Source organism: Entelurus aequoreus, linkage group LG12 (assembly GCF_033978785.1).
Source record: "Entelurus aequoreus isolate RoL-2023_Sb linkage group LG12, RoL_Eaeq_v1.1, whole genome shotgun sequence".
Classification (NCBI taxonomy): Eukaryota; Metazoa; Chordata; class Actinopteri; order Syngnathiformes; family Syngnathidae; genus Entelurus; species Entelurus aequoreus.
In genome coordinates, this window is record NC_084742.1 from 20,349,264 (window position 1) to 20,369,294 (window position 20,031).

The following is a 20,031-nucleotide window of genomic DNA, read 5'->3' on the forward strand; positions in this document are numbered from 1 at the left end:
TTATTTAAATTATATTTAAAAACATACAACCACCTATGTTGCGGCCGCGATTGCTAGCAGAGGTGAATTTATTCCGTCCAAGAAGCGGAGGAAAGCCCGAGCTAGCAACGCAGTCGACTGGTTTGTGATGCGCCTCAGGGCTGGATTATGTCGTCTCTCCATCTTCCCCCAGTTTAGGAAGACATTGTTATCTTAGTTGGTCAATGCATCCCCCACAACCATCACTATCACAAATGCACGTTATTACTAGTTATAAAGCGGAGGAGGCGTATACTAATTAAGCATGTGTTATATAATTAAAACTGCAGTATGTAATCGCTAGTGCATAGTGAAATGGCCAAACAGGAAATATACAAATACGCTATTACAGGTACTATACTGGAATAGTGTGAAACCTGGTCTTAGCATACGATAATAAATACAATGATATGTGTATACAACAATAATTGTACGAGTGCAGCAGATGCTTGTGTGGTAATGTTGTAGTAAACTGTGTAACAGTAAACTTCACTTCTCGACACCTTGAGAGCTTACATAGAAGTGTGCAGCACGGTGTAGGTGTGCTGTGTTTGCTTACAGACTGTTTTTTAATTATGGAAATCAATGCATCCAGGAGCTGAAAAACAGACTCACACTGAAACGCCTACGGTAGCTGCTAACTGGACGGACTCTCTGGCAATTGACCTTTGCAGGTAAGACTCTTTGACATTGTGTTAATAAAGTAAGTAGCCTGCAAGAAGTGTTTGTCTGCGCTGTACTTACCGGTAGCTTACATTTGGCCTTGCAGTCGTGAGGAAAGTGAAAGCTCTGGCAAGCATAAAGCAGCGTTTCAGAAGAGAGTCATCCTTCTGGAACATTTTAGACAGATCAGTCAATGTTGCAAACAGCCAGTAGGGTTGTGCATTCAGTGAGTTTATGACTGTGTGTCACCAGGAATGTTGCACACTGAGACACAGTGTGTGTTTGAGTGTGTCCCCGAGGCACAGTGGACCCCATGTGTCTGTCAAGGATTAATTGGAGGGTCTCAGGTGTAGCATGTTGTGCAAAACTGTGGTTGGACATGCTGAAAAAAATGTGCGTCATCTGTTCTTTCTTTTTTTTTTTTAACCTCCTTCTGTTGACTCAGTGGAATAGCGGAATAAGTCTTGAACCATGAGCTCTGTGGCAGTTTTAACCCCTGAGAGCTTTGCGGAGCACCGCAGTGGCCTGAAGGACCAGGAGATGATGGGTAATATTTTCACATAATTTCTTAAAAAACACTTCTTAACTCAAACCATAAACCATAGAAATATCTTTGAATGTAATCACATTTTCTCACCTTTGTGGAGCAGGCTGTGTCCCGGAGGATGAGGCTTACATCCCCACTTACTTGGAGGCCTTCCCGCCACTGCCAGAGAAGGGGGCACCTGGGGAGAAGGCTGGGGAGGTAGCCCCTGCCTGGGGGGGCAAGATCAGACCAATCAAAGCTTCTGTCATCACCCAGGTCAGTTTGCCAATTAATGCATCTTGACACTCGACATGCTCTACTGACCTGCGATGTCTCCAGGTGTTTCATGTGCCACTTGAGGAGCGCCGCTACAAGGACAACAGCCAGTTTGGGGAGGGTGAAGAGGCTAAAGTGTGCTTGGACATCATGCAGCGGACCGGAGCCCACATTGAGCTGTCCCTGGCTAAAGACCAAGGCCTGTCCATCATGGTCACCGGAAAACTGGACTCTGTGATGAAGGCTCGCAAGGAAATTGTAGCACGACTGCAGACTCAGGTAAAGTCAGAAAAAGAAAAATGTTGTAGGTTGTTGCTTTTATTAGTGGCTGCGCTTACTTTTTTGACTGCCTACAGTGTCCACCCTGAGATCGGTAGGTTGTGAGTTCAAACCCCGGCCGAGTCATACCAAAGACTATAAAAACAGGACCCATTACCTCCCTGCTTGGCACTCAGCATCTAGGGTTGGACTTGGGGGTTAAATCACCAAAATTATTCCTGAGCGCGGCCACCGCTGCTGCTCACTGCTTCCCTCACCTCCCAGGGGGTGGAACAAGGGGATGGGTCAAACGCAGAGAGTAATTTCACCACACCTAGTGTGTGTACATGTGACTATCAGTGGTACTTTAACTTTAACTTTACCTGCGCCCTTAGGCCTCAGCCACCATCAGCATCCCAAAAGAGCATCATCGCTTTGTAATTGGGAAGAATGGGGAGAAGCTGCAAGAGCTGGAGCTGAAGACGGCCACCAAGATCGCTATTCCACGCCCTGACGACCCCAGCGCCAACATTCGCGTCACCGGCACTAAGGAGGGTATCGAGAAGGCTCGTCATGAGATCCTTCTGATCTCAGCTGAGCAGGTTAGACATGGGTGAAAGTCACCGGGCTGTCTTTGACACACGAACAGCGCTCTGTTATTTAAATCCCTCTCCCCAGGACAAGCGTGCAGTGGAGCGCCTCTCCCTGGAAAAGGTCTTCCACCCTTTCATTGCTGGCCCACACAACCGACTAGTGCAGGAGCTGAGTCAGGAGACGGGCGCACGCATCAGCGTCCCCCCGCCCAGCCTGCCGAAAGACGAGATCGTCATCACCGGGGAGAAGGAGGGTGTTGCCTTGGCACTCAGCCGCATTCGAGCCATCTATGACGATAAGGTGTGTAGGAATGCACTATCAAGCCAAAGATAGTGCTGCAACAGTAAAATAATAACTTTTTTTTCTTCTTGCCCAACAGAAGAGGAAGACCACCACCATTTCCGTGGAGGTGAAGAAGACGCAGCATAAATACATAATTGGTCCAAAGGGCAACACCTTGCAGGAAATTCTGGAGGCCACAGGGGTGTCGGTAGAGATTCCCCCACTAGATTCAGGCTCAGAAACCATCATCCTCAGGGGGGAGCCTGACAAGCTGGGACCGGCCCTCACACAGGTCTATGCCAAGGTGAGAAGATACAGTACACAGATATGAGTATTTCTTCCTAAAGTCACTCATCTCAGTCTTTGTACACCTGTTCAATGGAGACTTTTTTTCCTCTGTTTAATCCTCGCTGCGCAGGCAAAGAGTGTGATGCTGGTGGAGGTGACGGCCCCGGCCTGGCTGCATCGATTCATAATCGGCAAGAAGGGACAGAACATTGGGCGGATAACACAGCAGCTGCCCCGGGTAAGAGAAACGTAACATGGAAGGTAAAGAAGAAGCCAAAATGATGATGAATAGATATTGACTAGTTTTGTGCGCGTAGGTTCATATTGAGTTTACAGATGGCGAGGAGCGTATCAGCCTGGAGGGACCGACTGAGGAGGTAGAGCTGGCTCAGGACCAGATACAAGAGATCATCAAGGACCTGGTCTGTGGGGGAATGTTTACGGTCTTCTTCCATTTGTCATATTTCTCTTTTAAAGTTTTGTTTTGTCCTCCTGTGTGTCCAGCTTGTGAGGATGGACTACACTGAGATCAGCATAGATCAGCGTTTCCACAGACACCTCATCGGGAAGAACGGTGCCAATAGTCAGTAGATTGTTGGATATAAACTGAGCCATACGAGCAATTGTCTTTCCAACCATTTTCTTGCTCTTTTCTAGTCAATCGGATCAAGGAGCAGTACAAGGTATCAGTAAGAATCCCGCAGGACTCTGAGCGAAGCGGCTTGGTTCGGATTGAAGGAGATCCAAAAGGCGTCCAGTTGGCTCGCAGGGAACTCACAGAGATGGTCCAAAGAATGGTAAACACAAGTTAGTCATGATTGATGACGAGAAGTAAAAGCAATCTGACTAAATTTCAAACTGGCTTCCAGGAGAACGAGAGGACCAAAGACCTAATTGTGGAGCACAAGTTCCATCGGACAATCATTGGCCAGAAGGGAGAAAAGATCAAGGAAGTTCGAGACAAGTTCCCTGAGGTGACCCTGCTCTCTCCTCAATGTTTCCTTCTATTTGATTGTCAAAAAAATTCTCACAAACTCTAACCTCCAGGTTATTATCAACTTCCCTGACCCAGCGCAAAAGAGCAACATTGTGCAGCTAAGAGGACCCAAAAGCGAGGTGGAGAAGTGTGCCAAGTTTCTTCAGAAGATGATTGCTGACCTGGTATGACCTCAGCAAAGCACGCTGACTGTGAAGTGTTTTTGTTCACAGCATGCTTTTGCTCTCTGCAGATAGAGAACAGCTTTTCGCTCTCCATTCCCATCTTCAAGCAGTTTCACAAAAACATTATCGGCAAAGGGGGTGCTAACATCAAAAAGGTAGCGCTGTACTCATGCAAGCCTGTGACTTAGTGTACAGGATGTGACGTGTTGTCATTCATGGCAGATCCGTGAGGAGACCAACACTAAGATCGACCTGCCCACAGAAAACAGCAACTCTGAGATGATCGTCATCACGGGCAAGAAGGGCAACTGTGATGCTGCAAGAGAACGCATCCTCGCCATTCAGAGAGAATTGGTGAGTTAACAAATGAACAAAGCAAATGTGTGTGTCCCATTCTCACAACAGCTCCTTTTCCTTCCTCGCCTACTTAAGGCCAACATTAAAGAGGCAGAAGTCACCATCCCAGCCAAGCTTCACAACTCCCTGATTGGTTCCAAAGGCTGCCTGGTTCGCTCGGTCATGGAGGAATGTGGTGGCGTCCATATCCACTTCCCCTCTGAGGGTTCTGGCTCAGACAAGGTCACCATCAGAGGGCCTGCTGGGGAGGTGGAAAAGGCCAAAAAGCAACTGCTGCAGCTGGCTGAGGAGAAGGTAAGTGAAGGGAGACAATGGAGAAATAGTTTAAAAAGAGAAGTGCAACCATTTTCTCTCCCTTTTAGCAAGTCAACAACTTCACAGTTGAACTGCAGGCCAAACCCGAGTACCACAAGTTCCTGATCGGCCGAGGCGGGGCCAATATCCGCCGCGTACGGGACAAGACAGGCGCCCGCATCATTTTTCCGTCGCCTGATGACATAGAGCAGGAAATCATCACCATCGTTGGGAAAGAGGAAGCAGTCCGTCAGGCACAGAAGGAACTAGAAAGCCTGGTGCAAAACCTGGTGATGTTCTCCACAGGACTCATTACAAGTAACTTGATATTTCTTTGTTTAAAATATAAAACATTTTTTCTTCCCCAGGACAATGTAGTGGAGGACAGCATGGACGTAGAGGTCCGCCACCACCGCCACTTTGTGTGCCGGAGAGGTCAGGTTTTGCGGGAGCTGGCTGAGGAATATGGTGGTGTGGCAGTGAGTTTTCCCCGCACGGGGGTCAATAGCCAAAAGGTTTTTCTGAAGGGAGCCAAAGACTGTGTGGAAGCAGCCAAGAAACGCATCACAGAGATCATCGAGGAGCTGGTAAGAAATTCCAAGAAAGGAAGTCAAATCATCCTTGACAATTACGAGTATTGTTACAAAAACATTCATGTTTTCTCCTTGATTCCTTGTGAAGTCTCAAACATACTTGGGCATAAGATCCACGCATACACTAAGCAGACATCCGCAAGACCTGTGCGCACAAAAATAAATTTTATGACCGGTCAACTTTGCTTCTTCGCACATGTCAAACAAAACATTGCTTGGCATGTACTTTTTCACATCGACCCGCATTTCATGTGACACCAACTTGCATTTTACCACCAAAGCATACTCCATCCATCTATCCATCTTATTCCGCTTATCCGAGGTCGGGTCGCGGGTGCAGCAGCCTAAGCAGGGAAGCCCAGACTTCCCTCTCCCCAGCCACTTCGTCCAGCTCCTCCAGGGGGATCCTGAGGTGTTCCCAGGCCAGTCGGGAGACATAGTCTTCCCAACGTGTCATGGGTTTCCCCGTGGCCTCCTACCAGTCGGACGTGCCCGAAACACCTCCCTAGGGAGGCGTTCGGGTGACATCCTGACCAGATGCCCGAATCACCTCATCTGGCATCCTCCTGGATGACATCAAGGAGCGCCCCGCCACCCGGCAATGGAAACTCATTTCAGCTGCTTGTACCCGTGATCTTGTCGTTTCGGTCATATCCCAAAGCTCATGACCATAGGTGAGGATGGGAACGTAGATTGACTGGTAAATTGAGAGCTTTGCCTTCCGGCTCAGCTCCTTCTTCACCACAACGGATTGATACAGCGTCCGTATTACTGAAGACGCCGCACCGATCCACCTGTCGATCTCACGATCCACTCTTTCCTCACTAATGAACAAGACTCCGAGGTACTTGAACTCCTCCACTTGCATACTATATAATTGAAATCAGGCCAATGTATTAATTAAATGTTTTCTACGACTCACTTGTAAGACAGTTTTCGAGACAATTTCCAACATATTGCTCGGATCAGCTGGCAACAAGTACTAACATCCAAGAATACTCCTCTTCCTCGTCTCTTGTGGCATTTAATGGCCATACAGACCCCCGGCTGTCTCTTTAGTTCACTGCTTTGCAAACGAGCAGGTAGAGCATCTCTACTTCTGTTGTCTGTGTAGGGCACCATGACAGAAACATTTTAATAACATGCAGGATTGTGGGAAATAACGTCACAGGAAACTATAATTCAGCACCATGGAAATGCTGCTGTTCGTTCGTTCCTGCTTGAATAGTTTAAATAGAAAGCTGTGACTGGTGAGCGCCAGGAAAATAAAAGAGGGTACTATGGGAGAGAAGCACTGTTTGAGTTTGAGTTTATTTCGAACATGCATGCATACAACATCGAAGACCTCTATGAAAAATACAATCGAAGGACCCAGATTTCCCTTGCCCGGACGCGGGTCACGATGGCGAGCGCCTGGTGGCCGGGGCTGTCCCCATGGGGCCCGGCCGGGCACAGCCCGAAGAGGCAACGTGGGTCCCCCCTCCAATGGGCTGACCACCCATAGCAGGGGCCATAGAGGTCGGGTGCAATGTGAGCTGGGCGGCAGCCGAAGGCAGGGCACTTGGCGGTCGGATCCTCGGCTACATAAGCTAGCTCTTGGGACGTGGAACATCGCCTTGCTGGGGGGGGAGGAGCCTGAACTGGTGCGAGAGGTGGAGAAGTTCCGGCTAGATATAGTCGGACGCACTTCGACGCACAGCAAGGGCTCTGGAACCAGTTCTTTCGAGAGGGGGTGGACTCTCTTCCACTCTGGCGTTGCCAGCAGTGCGAGGCGACGGGCTGGGGTGGCAATTTTTGTTGCCCCCCGGCTCAAAGCCTGCACGTTGGAGTTCAACCCAGTAGACGAGGGGGTAACTTCCCTCCGCCTTCGGGTGGGGGGACGGGTCCTGACTGTTGTTTGCCCTTACGCGCCAAACGGCAGCTCAGAATACCCACCCTTTTTGGATTCACTCGAGGGAGTACTGGAGAGTGCACCCCCGGGTGATTCTCTCATTCTACTGGGTGACTTCAACGCTCATATTGGCAATGACAGTGAAACCTGGAGAGGTGTGATTGGGAAGAATGGCCGCCCGGATCTGAACCCGAGTAGTGTTTTGTTATTGGACTTTTGTGCTCGTCACAGATTGTCCATAACAAACACCATGTTCAAACAAAAAGGTGTCCATATGTGCACTTGGCACCAGGACAACCTAGGCCGCAGTTCCATGATCGACTTTGTAGTTGTGTCATCGGATTTGCGGTCTCATTTTTTGGACACTCGGGTGAAGAGAGGGGCGGAGCTTTCTACCGATCACCACCTGGTGGTGAGTTGGCTGCGATGGTGGGGTAGGATGCCAGACAGACCTGGCAGGCCCAAACGCATTGTGAGGGTTTGCTGGGAACGCCTGGCAGAGTCTCCTGTCAGAGAGAGTTTCAATTCCCGCCTCCGGAAGAACTTTGAACATGTCATGAGGGAGGCGCTGGACATTGAGTCCGAGTGGACGATGTTCCGTACCTCTATTGTCGAGGCGGCCGATTGGAGCTGTGGCCGCAAGCAACAGCAGACAGGTACCGACAGGCCAAGCGTGTGCGGCTTCAGCGGTCGCGGAGGCAAAAACTCGGACATGGGAGGAGTTCGGGAAGCCATGGAAAACGACTTCCAGACGGCTTCGAAGCGATTCTGGACCACCATCCGCCGCCTCAGGAAGGGGAAGCAGTGCAATGTCAACACCGTGTATGGTGGGGATGGTGTTCTGCTGACCTCGACTGCGGATGTTGTGGATCAGTGGAGGGAATACTTCGAAGACCTCCTCAATCCTACCATCACGTCTTCCTAAGAGGAAGCAGTGCCTGGGGAATCTGTGGTGGGCTCTCCTATTTCTGGGGCTGAAGTTGCCAAGGTAGTTAAAAAGCTCCTCGGTGGCAAGGCCCCGGTGGTGGATGAGATCCGCCCGGAGTTCCTTAAGGCTCTGGATGCTGTGTGCAACATTGCATGGACATCGGGGGCGGTACCTCTGGATTGGCAGACCAGGGTGGTGGTTCCTCTCTTTAAGAAGGGGAACCGGAGGGTGTGTTCCAACTATCGTGGGATCACACTCCTCAGCCTTCCCGGTAAGGTCTATTCAGGTGTACTCGAGAGGAGGCTACGCCGGATAGTCGAACCTCGGATTCAGGAGTAACAGTGTGGTTTTCGTCCTGGTCGTGGAACTGTGGACCAGCTCTATACTCTCGGCAGGGTCCTTGAGGGTGCATGGGAGTTTGCCCAACCAGTATATATTTGCTTTGTGGACTTGGAGAAGGCATTCGACCGTGTACTCTGGGAAGTCCTGTGGGGAGTGCTCAGAGAGTAAGGCAATGTTACATTCTCCTCTCCCAGCGTCTTCATCTCCTGTCTTAGTGCTGTGTTTTCTTCACTGAGTATTTCTTAATTTCTTCTCTGAACTTTCTCATTCCTTTCTCTCTCTGACAAACATTTGGTGCTAACATGACACCCATAGTAAGAATGATTAGTACAATGCATTCTAATAAAAACATTGTGGCTTCAAATGATAATTGTAGTTGATAAGGTATATCTGTATATATGAGATATATGGAACAGTGCTGCTGAAGTTGGGGTTACTAAAATTTGCCTTTCGGGTAGAATAACGGTCCGGGAGTTTAACACCTGTCTGGTAAATGATACGCCAGTGATTAACCATGTGGTTGTTGTTGTTGTGTGTGGTTGTCTTCTGTTCCTCCCTTGTGTAGGAGTCCCAGGTGAGTGTGGAGGTGGCGATCCCTCAGCGCTACCACCGCGCCATTATGGGGCCCAAGGGCAGTCGCATTCAGCATCTCACCCGTGAGCACGAGGTCCAGATCAAGTTCCCTGAGAGAGAAGACGCTCTTGCAGGTTGTTGTTGATGCCAGCGACTGTTGTTGATTATATGACGCTTTTACCTTTGAGAGCTGACATCACAGACAAATCTGTGTTTTCCTGCCAAGGTCTTGAGGGTTCACCACAGGAGAATGGTGACGTCCCTCCAGAGGTTGAGTTTGTGCCCCGTAAGTGCGACATGATCATGATTTCAGGTCGAGCCGAGAAGTGTGAGCTGGCCAAAGTTGCTCTGCTAGTAGGTTCTCATGTTTGTTTAGAATCTTTTTTGTTTGTTTCAATCAAATTCCCTCCCGGCTCTTTTTTAACCACGTTTTCTCCCTCAGGCCTTGGTGCCTGTCACGGAGGACGTGGAGGCGTCTTATGAGCTTCATCGCTACATCATCGGGCAGAAGGGCAGCGGAATCCGAAAGATGATGGAGGAGTATGAGGTTAGCAAATTATTTGAGGCTCTTTCGTGCCCTTTACTGGCTTCTGCATTTTTGTGTGTTGCCATGTGCAGGTGAACATCTGGGTGCCACAACCAGAGAAGCAGCTAGATGTCATCAAGGTGACGGGCCTGATCGCCAACGTGCAGCGAGCTAAGCAGGGTGTGCTTGAGCGGGTGAAAGAACTCCAGGCGGAACAGGAGGACAGGGTGAAGGCCCATTTTTGTCCTCTAATACACCTCACATACCTCCACTTGTGTTGACTGTAGGCATCTCTTCACAGATGCTGAGGAGCTTCAAGCTAACCATGTCTGTAGATCCAAAGTTCCATCCCAAAATCATCGGACGCAAGGGGGCGGTCATATCCCAAATCCGAAAAGAGCATGACGTCAACATCCAGTTCCCAGACAAGGGAGACGAACAACAGGTGTGTAACGCTTTCTGCTTAAACTTCACCTGTAAGCACTTCCTCATTTTTGCTTCATGGGTTTTGTCTCTCAGGACCTGATCGTCATCTCGGGGTACGAGGGGAAGGTGGAAGAGGCATGTCAGGCAATTAGGCAGCTGGTGGCCGAGCTTCAGGAGATGGTGAGCCAAGATGTGCACTTGGACCCGAGGACCCACGCCCGGATTATTGGCGCCCGTGGTAAAGCCATACGCAAGCTGATGGAGGAGTTCAAGGTGAGCCATGATAGTCATAACTCCCGGTTTCACCTGTTTTTATAACCTTCTGCCGTGTTGGCAGGTGGATATCCGCTTCCCCCCACCAAACTCTGACGAGCCTGACAAAGTAACTGTGACGGGGCTTCCCGAGACGGTGGACGGCGCTATAGACCACCTGCTCAATCTTGAGGAAGAATATGTGAGAGAAGTTGTACTTAGACAGGAAATCAATATGGCTGATGCTTCGTCTCCTCTGCAATTCTTTTAGATTCTCAGCATGACGGAAACTGAGACGTTGGCATCATACATGAAGCCTCCGTCGCGCTTCGGGGGAGGTAAGGGCGGAGTGGACGATGGCAACGGGGGTGCGACAAAAGGCTTTGTGGTGCGCGACGCCCCCTGGAACGCCGCAGGGAACAAGGTAAGGCCGAGCCGCAGCTGACAGGCTGCGCTCTGTTGAGATCAGCTGGTCAGCGTGGTGTCTGTGGCTCATTGCAGGCTCCTGACATGACCAGCGCAGAAGACTTTCCCACGTTTGGGACAGGCATGGCCCCCAAGCAGACGTCCGCCTGGGGTCCCAAGAAGTTCTGAACGCAAATCCACTGAGACAACAGACATCTAATTGCTGCTCACCTTTCTTTCTCCCGAACCTTGCCGCAGTGCATTCTGGGAGATCGGTTCTTTTCTCTTCCTTCTTTGCGCCCTGAGAGAGAACAAGAATGTCGCACTCTCTTTAACGTCCCGCTCTGCCTCTTAGCTGGCCTAACCATTGCTGGTCCATTTCTAAAAGGTTTTGTTTTCGTCTTGCACAGGCTGCCAAACTCAAACTCAACTCACTGCTAATTCTGTTCCTGTGCTTGGCAGCATGCGTGTGTGTGAGTGTGTGAGTGTGTGAGTGTGTGTGTGTGTGTGCGCGTGTGTGTACGCTTGTGAAAATTATTTTTAGGCAAATCTGCCACTGTAGTTTTCTTTATAAAAAAAAAGGACTCATGATGAGGGGAAGTCCTGCACTGATCTCATGTTCTGTTTATTTATTCTGGGGAAAAAAATAAGGAGCCATTTTATTTGGAGTACTGTGATCTACTGTTTTTTTTTAAAAAGCACCCACTGTAGCGATTTTATGTTTGCGGGTGAACAATGTTCTTCAGAGTCTGGCAACACGATAGGCAGTGGTTACTGTTTGTGTACAAAGAGTTTTTGCAATTTTTTTCAACCGTGAGGGATTTTTTTGTTGGTGGTGTATTTCAAGGTGTGTGTTTGTATGAAGCTGAACCAAACTTGGACTGACATAGTCTTTTATTCTAAGAGCTCCTCATTTATGGCTTGATATTTTTGGCGACATGCACTCAGAGGCTGCTTAGAGGTGGGCGATACCACACATTTAGATATTAACCCAACACCAGGTAAATACAGGTGCCGATACCAACTACTATTACTAACTAATTTTTACTTGGCATTTTTTATGATCATTGAATGAGTTTGTGATTTTAGCCTCTAATTTGTTGATCATGATTTTAATCCGAATAAAACCCTGGACAAATATTCAAGGCAAACCATAAAACAAATAAACCAAATTGTCATAATATTTAATTATAATTGTTTTAATATTATTAATATTATTTCATCAAAATATTACAATTACCTTCTTTAATACGTACAATTGTTTGAACAAGGCAATAGTTCTAAATAAAAAAGAAAAGTGAAAACTACAATAGGCCTACTACTTTATTGAATTCAAGCAATGTTTCGTGAGTACATTTAGAAGGGAAGCAAACAATATGCTAGTACCGCTCATGCTTTGGTATCGATAATGTCAACTATTGGCTCGATCCGCCCACCTCAACTGGTTGCCAGCAAAAGAAACAAGACTTTTTTGATATACTCATTTTTAAAGCGTGTGTTTAAGTTATCATTTGTAGCAAAGCTCATGATTCAAAGTAGTCGCGCAGCAATGTGGCAATCATTTATATATTTTCTAAATTAAATATTACATTTGAGGTTAACTTTGACACATTTTACATTTGCCTAAGCATGGCATTAAAATGTCATCAACAAATGTTCATTTAATAGTTCTTAAATCAAACCCTGATTTAAACTGACCGCTTGAAATAATTTTTAAATGTCATACCTTGTGACTGAAGCTCTTGGTAAAGCACTTAGGAGTAGTTTAAAAAACATTGTTTTATGTCGCCTACAATCTCCCATGATGCTTAGCGACTACTCCCGCCATGCTAGGTGATGCAGGGTTAGCTGAGTAAAATGCGTTTTTTTTAAAATAGTAACTCGAGTCGTTCGGCAAATGAGATTTATCCAAAATGATCACAACTGTAGATTTTAGGAGAAAAAACCCTCAGGGTCGAATTATAAAGTCCAATTTGTTGCATAAAGGTTTTTAATAGCTGATGACAGGTTGATGAAACAGACTATGCAACCCAGGGATGTACTGTATGCTAGCAGGTGTTCTACTTCATTAAAAGTACTTATTTTCATTGTTTAGCTTTTTGTTTGTTTAGAGTTGTAGAAGTCTTGACTTTGCTGCTTCATGCTTGCTGTCTGATCTTAAATGGCGGGACAGAGCTGCCCTCCACAGCAGCTATAATTTTCTGTGAAAAGCTACCAAGAAAAACACACTATTGGCCTTAATAAGTAAGAAATCAACAGCATTTTGACTAAAGGTGTGATTGTGCAACTACTGCAATAAAAAAATGTCAGATGACTTTGTTTTTTACTCTAAATAAAGTTTGACAGAAAATAAGGATGTTCTTGAAGGTCTTTTGTTTGACCTTTTTATGGCCAAAACAAACAAAACTTTCTGTGCATACTGTCAGTTTATTTTTTTATAAATCAGGAATATATTTATGTACAATTCAACATACAGAAAACAAAAAGGGGGCAAAAAATAAAATTTTACAAAGCAGCACTCGGCCATAATTGACCTATTATATGTTTCACATTTTTGATTGGAAGTTTCCTCAGATCCCAGCTGCTCGTAGAAGATTGTTGAGCTTCTTGAATCAGTTTTGAGTTTGACTCATCAAAAGTGCCTTAAGAAGCATCGGGGTGTCGCAGAACATAGCTGGTTGAGAATGAAAACAAACAAGCTGTTACAATCAATCATACACTGGTTCCTCTGAATAATTTGACACGTTTGTTGTCAATGAACCATGGTTTCAAGAAGGGAACCCACAGAACACTCATTAAAAACATTTGACATTTAAACGCCAGCATTGACGTCTCATCAGTTTTCCGTTTGGATGCTAACACGGAGAGCATGAAGAAATTTTTATTCTTGAAGTAAGGGTGTAGTAAACATTGTAGTTCTGACAAATGATCTAGGAGGTTGTGAAAGTGGCCTTAAAAGTGCAGAAGAACTCTCAACACAGTTTAAGATTATTTTTGGAGGAGAAAGCAGAGACACACTCTGGACCGCACGCAAACACAACTATAATGTATGTTACATGTGTAAACAATACAGGTTAAAGTCATCAAAGCATCTATTTCAAATGTGAAAACATAATTACAATTCAGTCATAATCCAAACCAACATTCAGCTTGGCACGGGACTTTGGACAGTGCTCCCAAAATAAAACGCAAATGAAAAAAACCTTCAGAAAACTAGTAAGTGTGTCATGTTGCTGTTAAACGGGATTAAAAATTGCCCACGAGTATCCGAAACATAAAGTGCAGGCAGTGTCTGTTCTTCTTTGAAAGCAGTAAAATAATCCTGTGGACAATCATAAGGACCAGCTGGATCCCAGAGGAGTCTGTTGCTCAAGGCAGGGCTTGGATTTGTCACTTCTATCAAAAGTGGGAGGTGTCACTCGACCCGCACAAGCAGGCCGTAGAGGAGTGTTCCACCCTGCTCTTTTGTCATCCACTCAATCTCAGTGTTGCTGAATCGGGGGTCCAGAGGCTCGCTGTGGCCCAGTGTTTGCGGCCCCGCCTTGTAAGAACCTGGGCGCACGCACACCTGGAAGCCCACCTGGGCCTGGTGGCAGCGGTGAGAGCGGGGGTCCCGAAATCTGCACGGGAGACATTATCAGCTACTCTGCTGCAAGTAGGAGCGTTAAGGACAGCAAATGAAGACTTACTGCACTTTGGGAGCAAAATTCTCTAAGCCCGAGTAGCGCATGGTGGGCGACAGACGCACTCTGGCCATCTCTCTGCCAGGGACAATGTTCTCCTCTGGATCAGCGTAGCCGTCAAGACCCTCTGCTTTCACCGGAGACACAGAGAAGATGGACGACGTCCCTGTGTGGCATTGATGCACAAATGTATTCTGGGTCTACTTCGAGGCACAAGGATAAAATGTGGAGGTCCTACCAGGCAGCAACTTGCTGTGGTCCAGTGTGCGGCGCAGAGCTCCTACGCTGGTGCCGTGGTAAGCAATGTGCCACTTCTTTAGTGCAGTAGAGACCTCACAGTGGGGCTTGATCCTAAAAGACATTAATGAGTAAACTGATAAAAAAAGAGAAAAAAAACACAGCTTTGATCCTCTCACCTAAGGGCGAAGCAGCACCATCCGAAAGGCAGAGCGTAGTCGCGGGGGGGCTCCCCTCTCTTGTAATACGCCTCATCCCCCCGCAGCTTGTGGCAGGACTCGCAGTAGCACTGGTTGTACTTTGCATCTTCATTGAAGTAACCATCTGCGGGGCAGCGAGGGACAAAATGAGGACAGTTATCAGTCATTTTGATTTGCTGTGCTAATAATAATAGACATTTGTGAAGGTCACCTGGTAGAGTGAGCAGGTCCTTAAAGCGGGCGCACAGGGCCTGGTACTCGCACGACTTGTTGGGGTTGACGTCAGGAGGAGGCGTCCAGCACACACTCTCTTTGATACCTGCGCGGACACAGCTGAGTCAAAAAAGGGAGCGGACATTGAAATAAAAAAAGGACAAAGTGGCCGCCTCTACCGTCAACCATGTCCGCCTTCTCCATATCACCCTGACAGCGGGTGTCGCCACCATCTCCGCCCACAGCTGGCATGTTGTTTATCACGATGGTCACCTAAACGGATGACAAAAAACATTCCTGATTAGAATGGTGCTAATAAAAAGGCTTCAACGGTGTCATCGAGCAAGCGTACCTGTTCACATTGGCCGTAGAGGTCGATGAAGGGGTAGCAGGGGGAAGGGATGTCCTGCGCTGCCACCCCCTGGTCCATGCCGTTTACATAGAGGTGGAGACAACTATTGGCGTCCACCAGCAGACCCAACACCGTGCCCTCAGGACACGTGTCCAGGTTAGGGCCATAGTTCTCGCAAATCTGAAGAGGAAAGGTAGTTTGGAGAAATGTCTGAGCCAAACAAGTCACAAATCAACCACTTTTAAGACATTTTGTGAGTATATAACTTTTTTTTTTTTTTTTTAAACGGCTAAAACAAAAAACTTTGCGTTCCTAGTTTTTAGTAACAACATTTTTTTGCTCCATTTTTCCCATTTTAGTGGTTTGATTTTATTTTTACAAAGTGCTGTGGGCCAATAAAAAAAAGACACACTTTAGAGACCACAACTTTTATAGCTCTTTGTCAGGGTTCAGTGTGTGATGTCTCTCCGGGATCAAACAACTCCTGGCGACTGCCATATTTTTCGGAGTATAAGTCGCACCGGCCGAAAATGCATAATAAAGAAGTAAAAAAACATACAGTATATAAGTCGCTCTGGAGTATAAGTCACATTTTTTGGGGAAATGTATTTGATAAAACCCAACACCAAGAATAGACATTTCAAAGGCAATTTAAAATAAATAAAGAATAGTGAACAACAGGCTGAATAAGTATACGTTATATGACGCATAAATAACCAACTGAGAACGTGCCTGGTATGTTAACGCAACATATTATGGTAAGAGTCATTCAAATAACTATAAAATATAGAACATGCTATACGTTTACCAAACAATCTGTCACTCCTAATCGCTAAATCCGATGAAATCTTATACGTCTAGTCTCTTACGTGAATGAGCCAAATAATATTATTTGATATTTTACGGTAATGTGTTAATAATTTCACACATAAGTCGCTCCTGAGTATAAGTCGCACCAAGCTATGAAAAAAACTGCGACTTATAGTCCGAAAAATACGGTATTTAGATTGTTAGCTTGCTTCACTGCGAGCGAACAATGGTAATTAAAGAAAGAAGGGAAGCGTTATTGGAGCTGAAAGTATTCAGTGTGTTACATTAGTCACTTTTGTTGGTACTGATGAACCGAGGAGAAAACGTTTGCGAAGGGGAGCGGAGCACCCTCTGAACGAATCAAGTAATCACATGGAATAAAAAAAAAAAAAAGTCTTTACGGAAATCAACTAGTGGTCTGTGGGTCACATCTAGCCCACCAGAACTTTCCATCCTCCCAGAATACAATGACTGAATTCAAGACTGTATGCTGAATTCATAAAATAATGTAAAAAACAAAATTTTGTCAGAAAAGTCAAAGATAGAAAATAATATTAATGACACTATTATTTGTAGTGAATGAACTATTATTGACCATCTGCATATCTTTAATGTTAATGATATTTGGTGTCCCGTTGTTTTCATTAAAATTTGATGGACTGATCTAATTAATATGCGAGTTGACATTTATGCTTACACAAAAGAACAGTTACGGTACAACAAGCACGCACATTATAAGAAAAATTATTGAAAGACGCCAAGTAGAGGAGGTAAAATAAGCCCGTGATTATTGACAGGTCAGGTAGTTCTTAATTGTAAAATCTGACCACATAAATGCCATAACACACTAACAGGGAAAGGGTATTCAAGGGTCAAAATCTGTCTATTTGCATGCTTGCAGCAAATAGACAAGTTAGAGCAGTTCTTAAATAGTGGGGTGTGAAAACGTTTTGTTTCCAGGCAAATTCATGCAATATAAATCATTTCTGTTACAGATTAATATGAATACAATGTTATGCAGAGGTGTACTTAGAACAATTTTATAGACAAATTATACTTTAAAATCACGGTCGAGAGTGGGGTGTGTGAAATGTTTTCTTCTTTTTTCTTTTCATAACAGAAAATAATTGAGTAGCACTGAGTTAGAGTGATCCTGAGCTCCTACTTTAAGAGAGTTGTGGAAGATGGAGTCTCTCTGCAGCAGCCAAGTAGAGCGCTTCAGGCAGCATGCCGTGGAGGGGAAGTTGAGGCGATCTGGAGAGTGACCGATTACCCCTAATGACAGCGACGACGTCCATGATGGATTGAGGCGGTCGATCTTAAACTGGAGAGCAAAGAAGAGCCTTAAGACACCTGAGGTGGAAAATTCCAAACATATTCTCAATGGAGCATGGGAGCCACCTGGAATAGCTGATGCTGGGCCAGAGGCTGAGCAGTCACCAACAGGCCCTGATTGTAGCTCGACACTCTTGCGGCTGTCAGGTTCTGGTTGGATAGCTGGATGTTCTTGCCGTGGTTCTCCAGGAAGGCCACCGCGGTAGGCACCAACGCGCATAGCTCACCCGCAGCCTGTAGGAAGCAAGAGTCAAAGTGGGAATTCCTCTATAAGATGTTTGGAGAAGGTCAAAAGGCCAAGCCACATTCCGTACCTCTCTGACGGGTGTGCTGTCGTCCTCTCCTTCACTACAGCTTTCTGAGGAGAGAGATACCGCCTTAACGCTGTCCACGTCTTCAATCAGGGTGGAGCTGACGATGGACACCGCTGTTATCCGTCCATACAGGTCCAGGACCGCATACACGTTCTGGAAAAGCAGAAACATGTTTATTTAATGAAAAGCATATTTTGCGTGTTTTTTGTGTGTACCTTGGCTACTGCAGTGGCAGCAGGTCCCATGTCCTCGCCATCAATGAAGATGTGCATTGTGTCATCGCTGCACCTCTTGACACCTACACGATTACCAACCTAAAAAGAAATCCCCCAGGTAATGTTTTAAATGTTTGGTGTTATAACGTGTGTGTGATGCCCTCAACTAAAGGTCTAAACTTGGACCACAGAGGGCCGCATACAGAACATTTACAGGGGCAACTTTTAATTTTTTGTGCATTAAAGATGCTAAAACCACAGCAGTAGCCACGTCTACATGGGCAAGATTTATTTACCGGTAATCTGATCATAATCCGGATGACAATATTCCTGTGTACATGGACCCTGAAAAAAAGGATCTGAATATGACGTGCATTTTCATGCATCACACCATAAATCGGAATACTTTACTTTGACATGCGCAGCACCATACCATAAACGGAAAGATGGGTATTTGCTTGCGTGATGGCGCCATCTTTTGGACGAGTTCGCTCACTGCAGGTGCTGAAAAATCAGTGACTTTCGCTGTAGACAAACATGGCTTTGCGCATTTCTGCTTGTTCGACGCGGTCACGATAATTTTTCCTTCTGTTCACTACTTTTGTTTTTGCTAGTCTCATTTTCAGAGAAACAAACTCAACAGTATTTATAACGCTACTTCTGTACATGTTGAATGGGGGGAGACAGCAGCAAGACAATCGCTTCATGCTGAAACTATTTCGTTTAGTCCCCCCTCCACCACCAAAGTATAGCAGACGTCAAAGACATGCGCAGTAAGGATAATTTCATCCCGAATTTCGGAAGATGTGTTTTCAAGCGCTACAATCCGAACGACTATCGGCATAAACCACCCGTCTCAATCGGAATTAAATTTAGATCAGAACTTGTGTGACTGGGTCAGATTTATTACAAATGGCATGTTTACATGAAGCATTATTCCGGTTAGGCTTTCAATCCAATTAAAACATATGCTAAAGCTATTTTTGACAGAACATCGATATGTTAGCTTTTGTGTCAGATGTGACAAAGTAAATCAGTGTAATATTTACCAATGCTGTGTTTCTCATTCATTATAAATGTATTTTGTTTTTAGGATATGTCGAACTGCAGTCCAAAAATTTCCCCCAAGCTACAATTTGGACACCCATGTGCTAAACCAGTGGTCCCCAACCTTTTTGTAATTGCGGACACACTTGAAAATTTGTCCCACGGACCGTTTTTTTGGTCATAAAAAAATACAATCATGTGTGCTTACGGACTGTATCCCTGCAGACTGTATTGATCTATATTGCTATATAATGTAGGAACCAGAAATATTAATAACAGAAAGAAACATCCCTTTTGTGCGAATGAGTGTGAATGAGTATAAATGGGAGAGGGAGTTTTTCTGTGTTGGTGCATTAATTGTAAGTGTATCTTGTGTTTTTTATGTTGATTTAATAAATAAAAAAATATTTTATATTTTAAATTTCTTGTGCGGTCCACGGACCGGTACCGGGCCGCGGCCCGGTGGATGGGGACCACAGTGCTAAACAATATGCAAAAAAAAAACTATTTCACCGTCAGCCGGTCCAACGAGCAGCCGTAGTTCTGCCGTTGCAGCACACCGTTACGACGGACTTCCAAGCCGCAGAGCAGCCAGGTGACCTTGGTGCGAAGCTGTGGGAGGGAGGGGGAGAAGCCAGAGAGCGGACATGACGGCAGCTCGGGGGGCGGTAGCGTGGTCAGGCCAACGTGCAGCGAACCGCACCACTGATCGTCCACCTCGTCGACCCTCACCTGACACAGCAAAAACAAATACGTCAGGAGAGAAAAACAACAACATGAAATGCGATGACAGGGCTGTTTATTTTAGTACCTCAAAAATCTCGTCCACTTTTAGCTCTTTGGCGCTGAACACGATGCCGTGGGCGTAACCCCCTGCTCTGACAGCCTGGCACCCCTCACCCAGCAGCACCACGTTCTTACCATGTTTATTGTGGAGGCGGTGAGCGACTCCTGCTACTGCATAAACACACG

General features: G+C 46.1%; 3 protein-coding genes across 4 annotated transcripts in view; 1 reads left to right on the top strand and 2 right to left on the bottom strand.

Moving 5' to 3' along the window:
• The window catches only part of arhgef15b (Rho guanine nucleotide exchange factor 15b), a 24,188-nt gene extending 23,365 nt beyond the window's left edge, over positions 1-823 (bottom strand). Inside the window, exon 1 of the mRNA XM_062065114.1 lies at positions 763-823. The gene's annotated coding sequence lies outside the window, so the exon portion shown is untranslated. The remainder of the gene's footprint in view (positions 1-762) is intronic.
• hdlbpb (high density lipoprotein binding protein b) overlaps positions 1-13,491 on the top strand; it is a 13,848-nt gene extending 357 nt beyond the window's left edge. The window contains exons 2-28 of one of the 2 annotated variants that reach the window (XM_062065110.1): positions 614-692; positions 1,127-1,228; positions 1,332-1,483; positions 1,547-1,762; positions 2,137-2,343; positions 2,420-2,635; positions 2,715-2,921; positions 3,036-3,143; positions 3,223-3,327; positions 3,410-3,488; positions 3,563-3,702; positions 3,775-3,879; positions 3,953-4,066; positions 4,135-4,221; positions 4,289-4,420; positions 4,499-4,717; positions 4,786-5,007; positions 5,086-5,304; positions 9,037-9,178; positions 9,271-9,398; positions 9,487-9,591; positions 9,663-9,797; positions 9,872-10,015; positions 10,090-10,269; positions 10,334-10,450; positions 10,520-10,672; positions 10,750-13,491. In XM_062065110.1, coding sequence (XP_061921094.1) covers positions 1,153-1,228; positions 1,332-1,483; positions 1,547-1,762; positions 2,137-2,343; positions 2,420-2,635; positions 2,715-2,921; positions 3,036-3,143; positions 3,223-3,327; positions 3,410-3,488; positions 3,563-3,702; positions 3,775-3,879; positions 3,953-4,066; positions 4,135-4,221; positions 4,289-4,420; positions 4,499-4,717; positions 4,786-5,007; positions 5,086-5,304; positions 9,037-9,178; positions 9,271-9,398; positions 9,487-9,591; positions 9,663-9,797; positions 9,872-10,015; positions 10,090-10,269; positions 10,334-10,450; positions 10,520-10,672; positions 10,750-10,842 — 3,801 coding nt within the window. In that variant the 5' untranslated portion in view covers positions 614-692; positions 1,127-1,152 and the 3' untranslated portion in view covers positions 10,843-13,491. The remainder of the gene's footprint in view (positions 1-613; positions 693-1,126; positions 1,229-1,331; positions 1,484-1,546; positions 1,763-2,136; positions 2,344-2,419; positions 2,636-2,714; positions 2,922-3,035; positions 3,144-3,222; positions 3,328-3,409; positions 3,489-3,562; positions 3,703-3,774; positions 3,880-3,952; positions 4,067-4,134; positions 4,222-4,288; positions 4,421-4,498; positions 4,718-4,785; positions 5,008-5,085; positions 5,305-9,036; positions 9,179-9,270; positions 9,399-9,486; positions 9,592-9,662; positions 9,798-9,871; positions 10,016-10,089; positions 10,270-10,333; positions 10,451-10,519; positions 10,673-10,749) is intronic. The other variant, XM_062065111.1, reaches the window with a different exon arrangement.
• neurl4 (neuralized E3 ubiquitin protein ligase 4) overlaps positions 13,069-20,031 on the bottom strand; it is a 15,516-nt gene continuing 8,553 nt past the window's right edge. The window contains 13 exon segments of the mRNA XM_062065109.1: positions 13,069-14,273; positions 14,343-14,502; positions 14,575-14,687; positions 14,753-14,897; positions 14,985-15,092; positions 15,166-15,259; positions 15,339-15,518; positions 17,314-17,472; positions 17,550-17,717; positions 17,798-17,950; positions 18,013-18,111; positions 19,573-19,791; positions 19,871-20,016. Coding sequence (XP_061921093.1) covers positions 14,069-14,273; positions 14,343-14,502; positions 14,575-14,687; positions 14,753-14,897; positions 14,985-15,092; positions 15,166-15,259; positions 15,339-15,518; positions 17,314-17,472; positions 17,550-17,717; positions 17,798-17,950; positions 18,013-18,111; positions 19,573-19,791; positions 19,871-20,016 — 1,949 coding nt within the window. The 3' untranslated portion in view covers positions 13,069-14,068.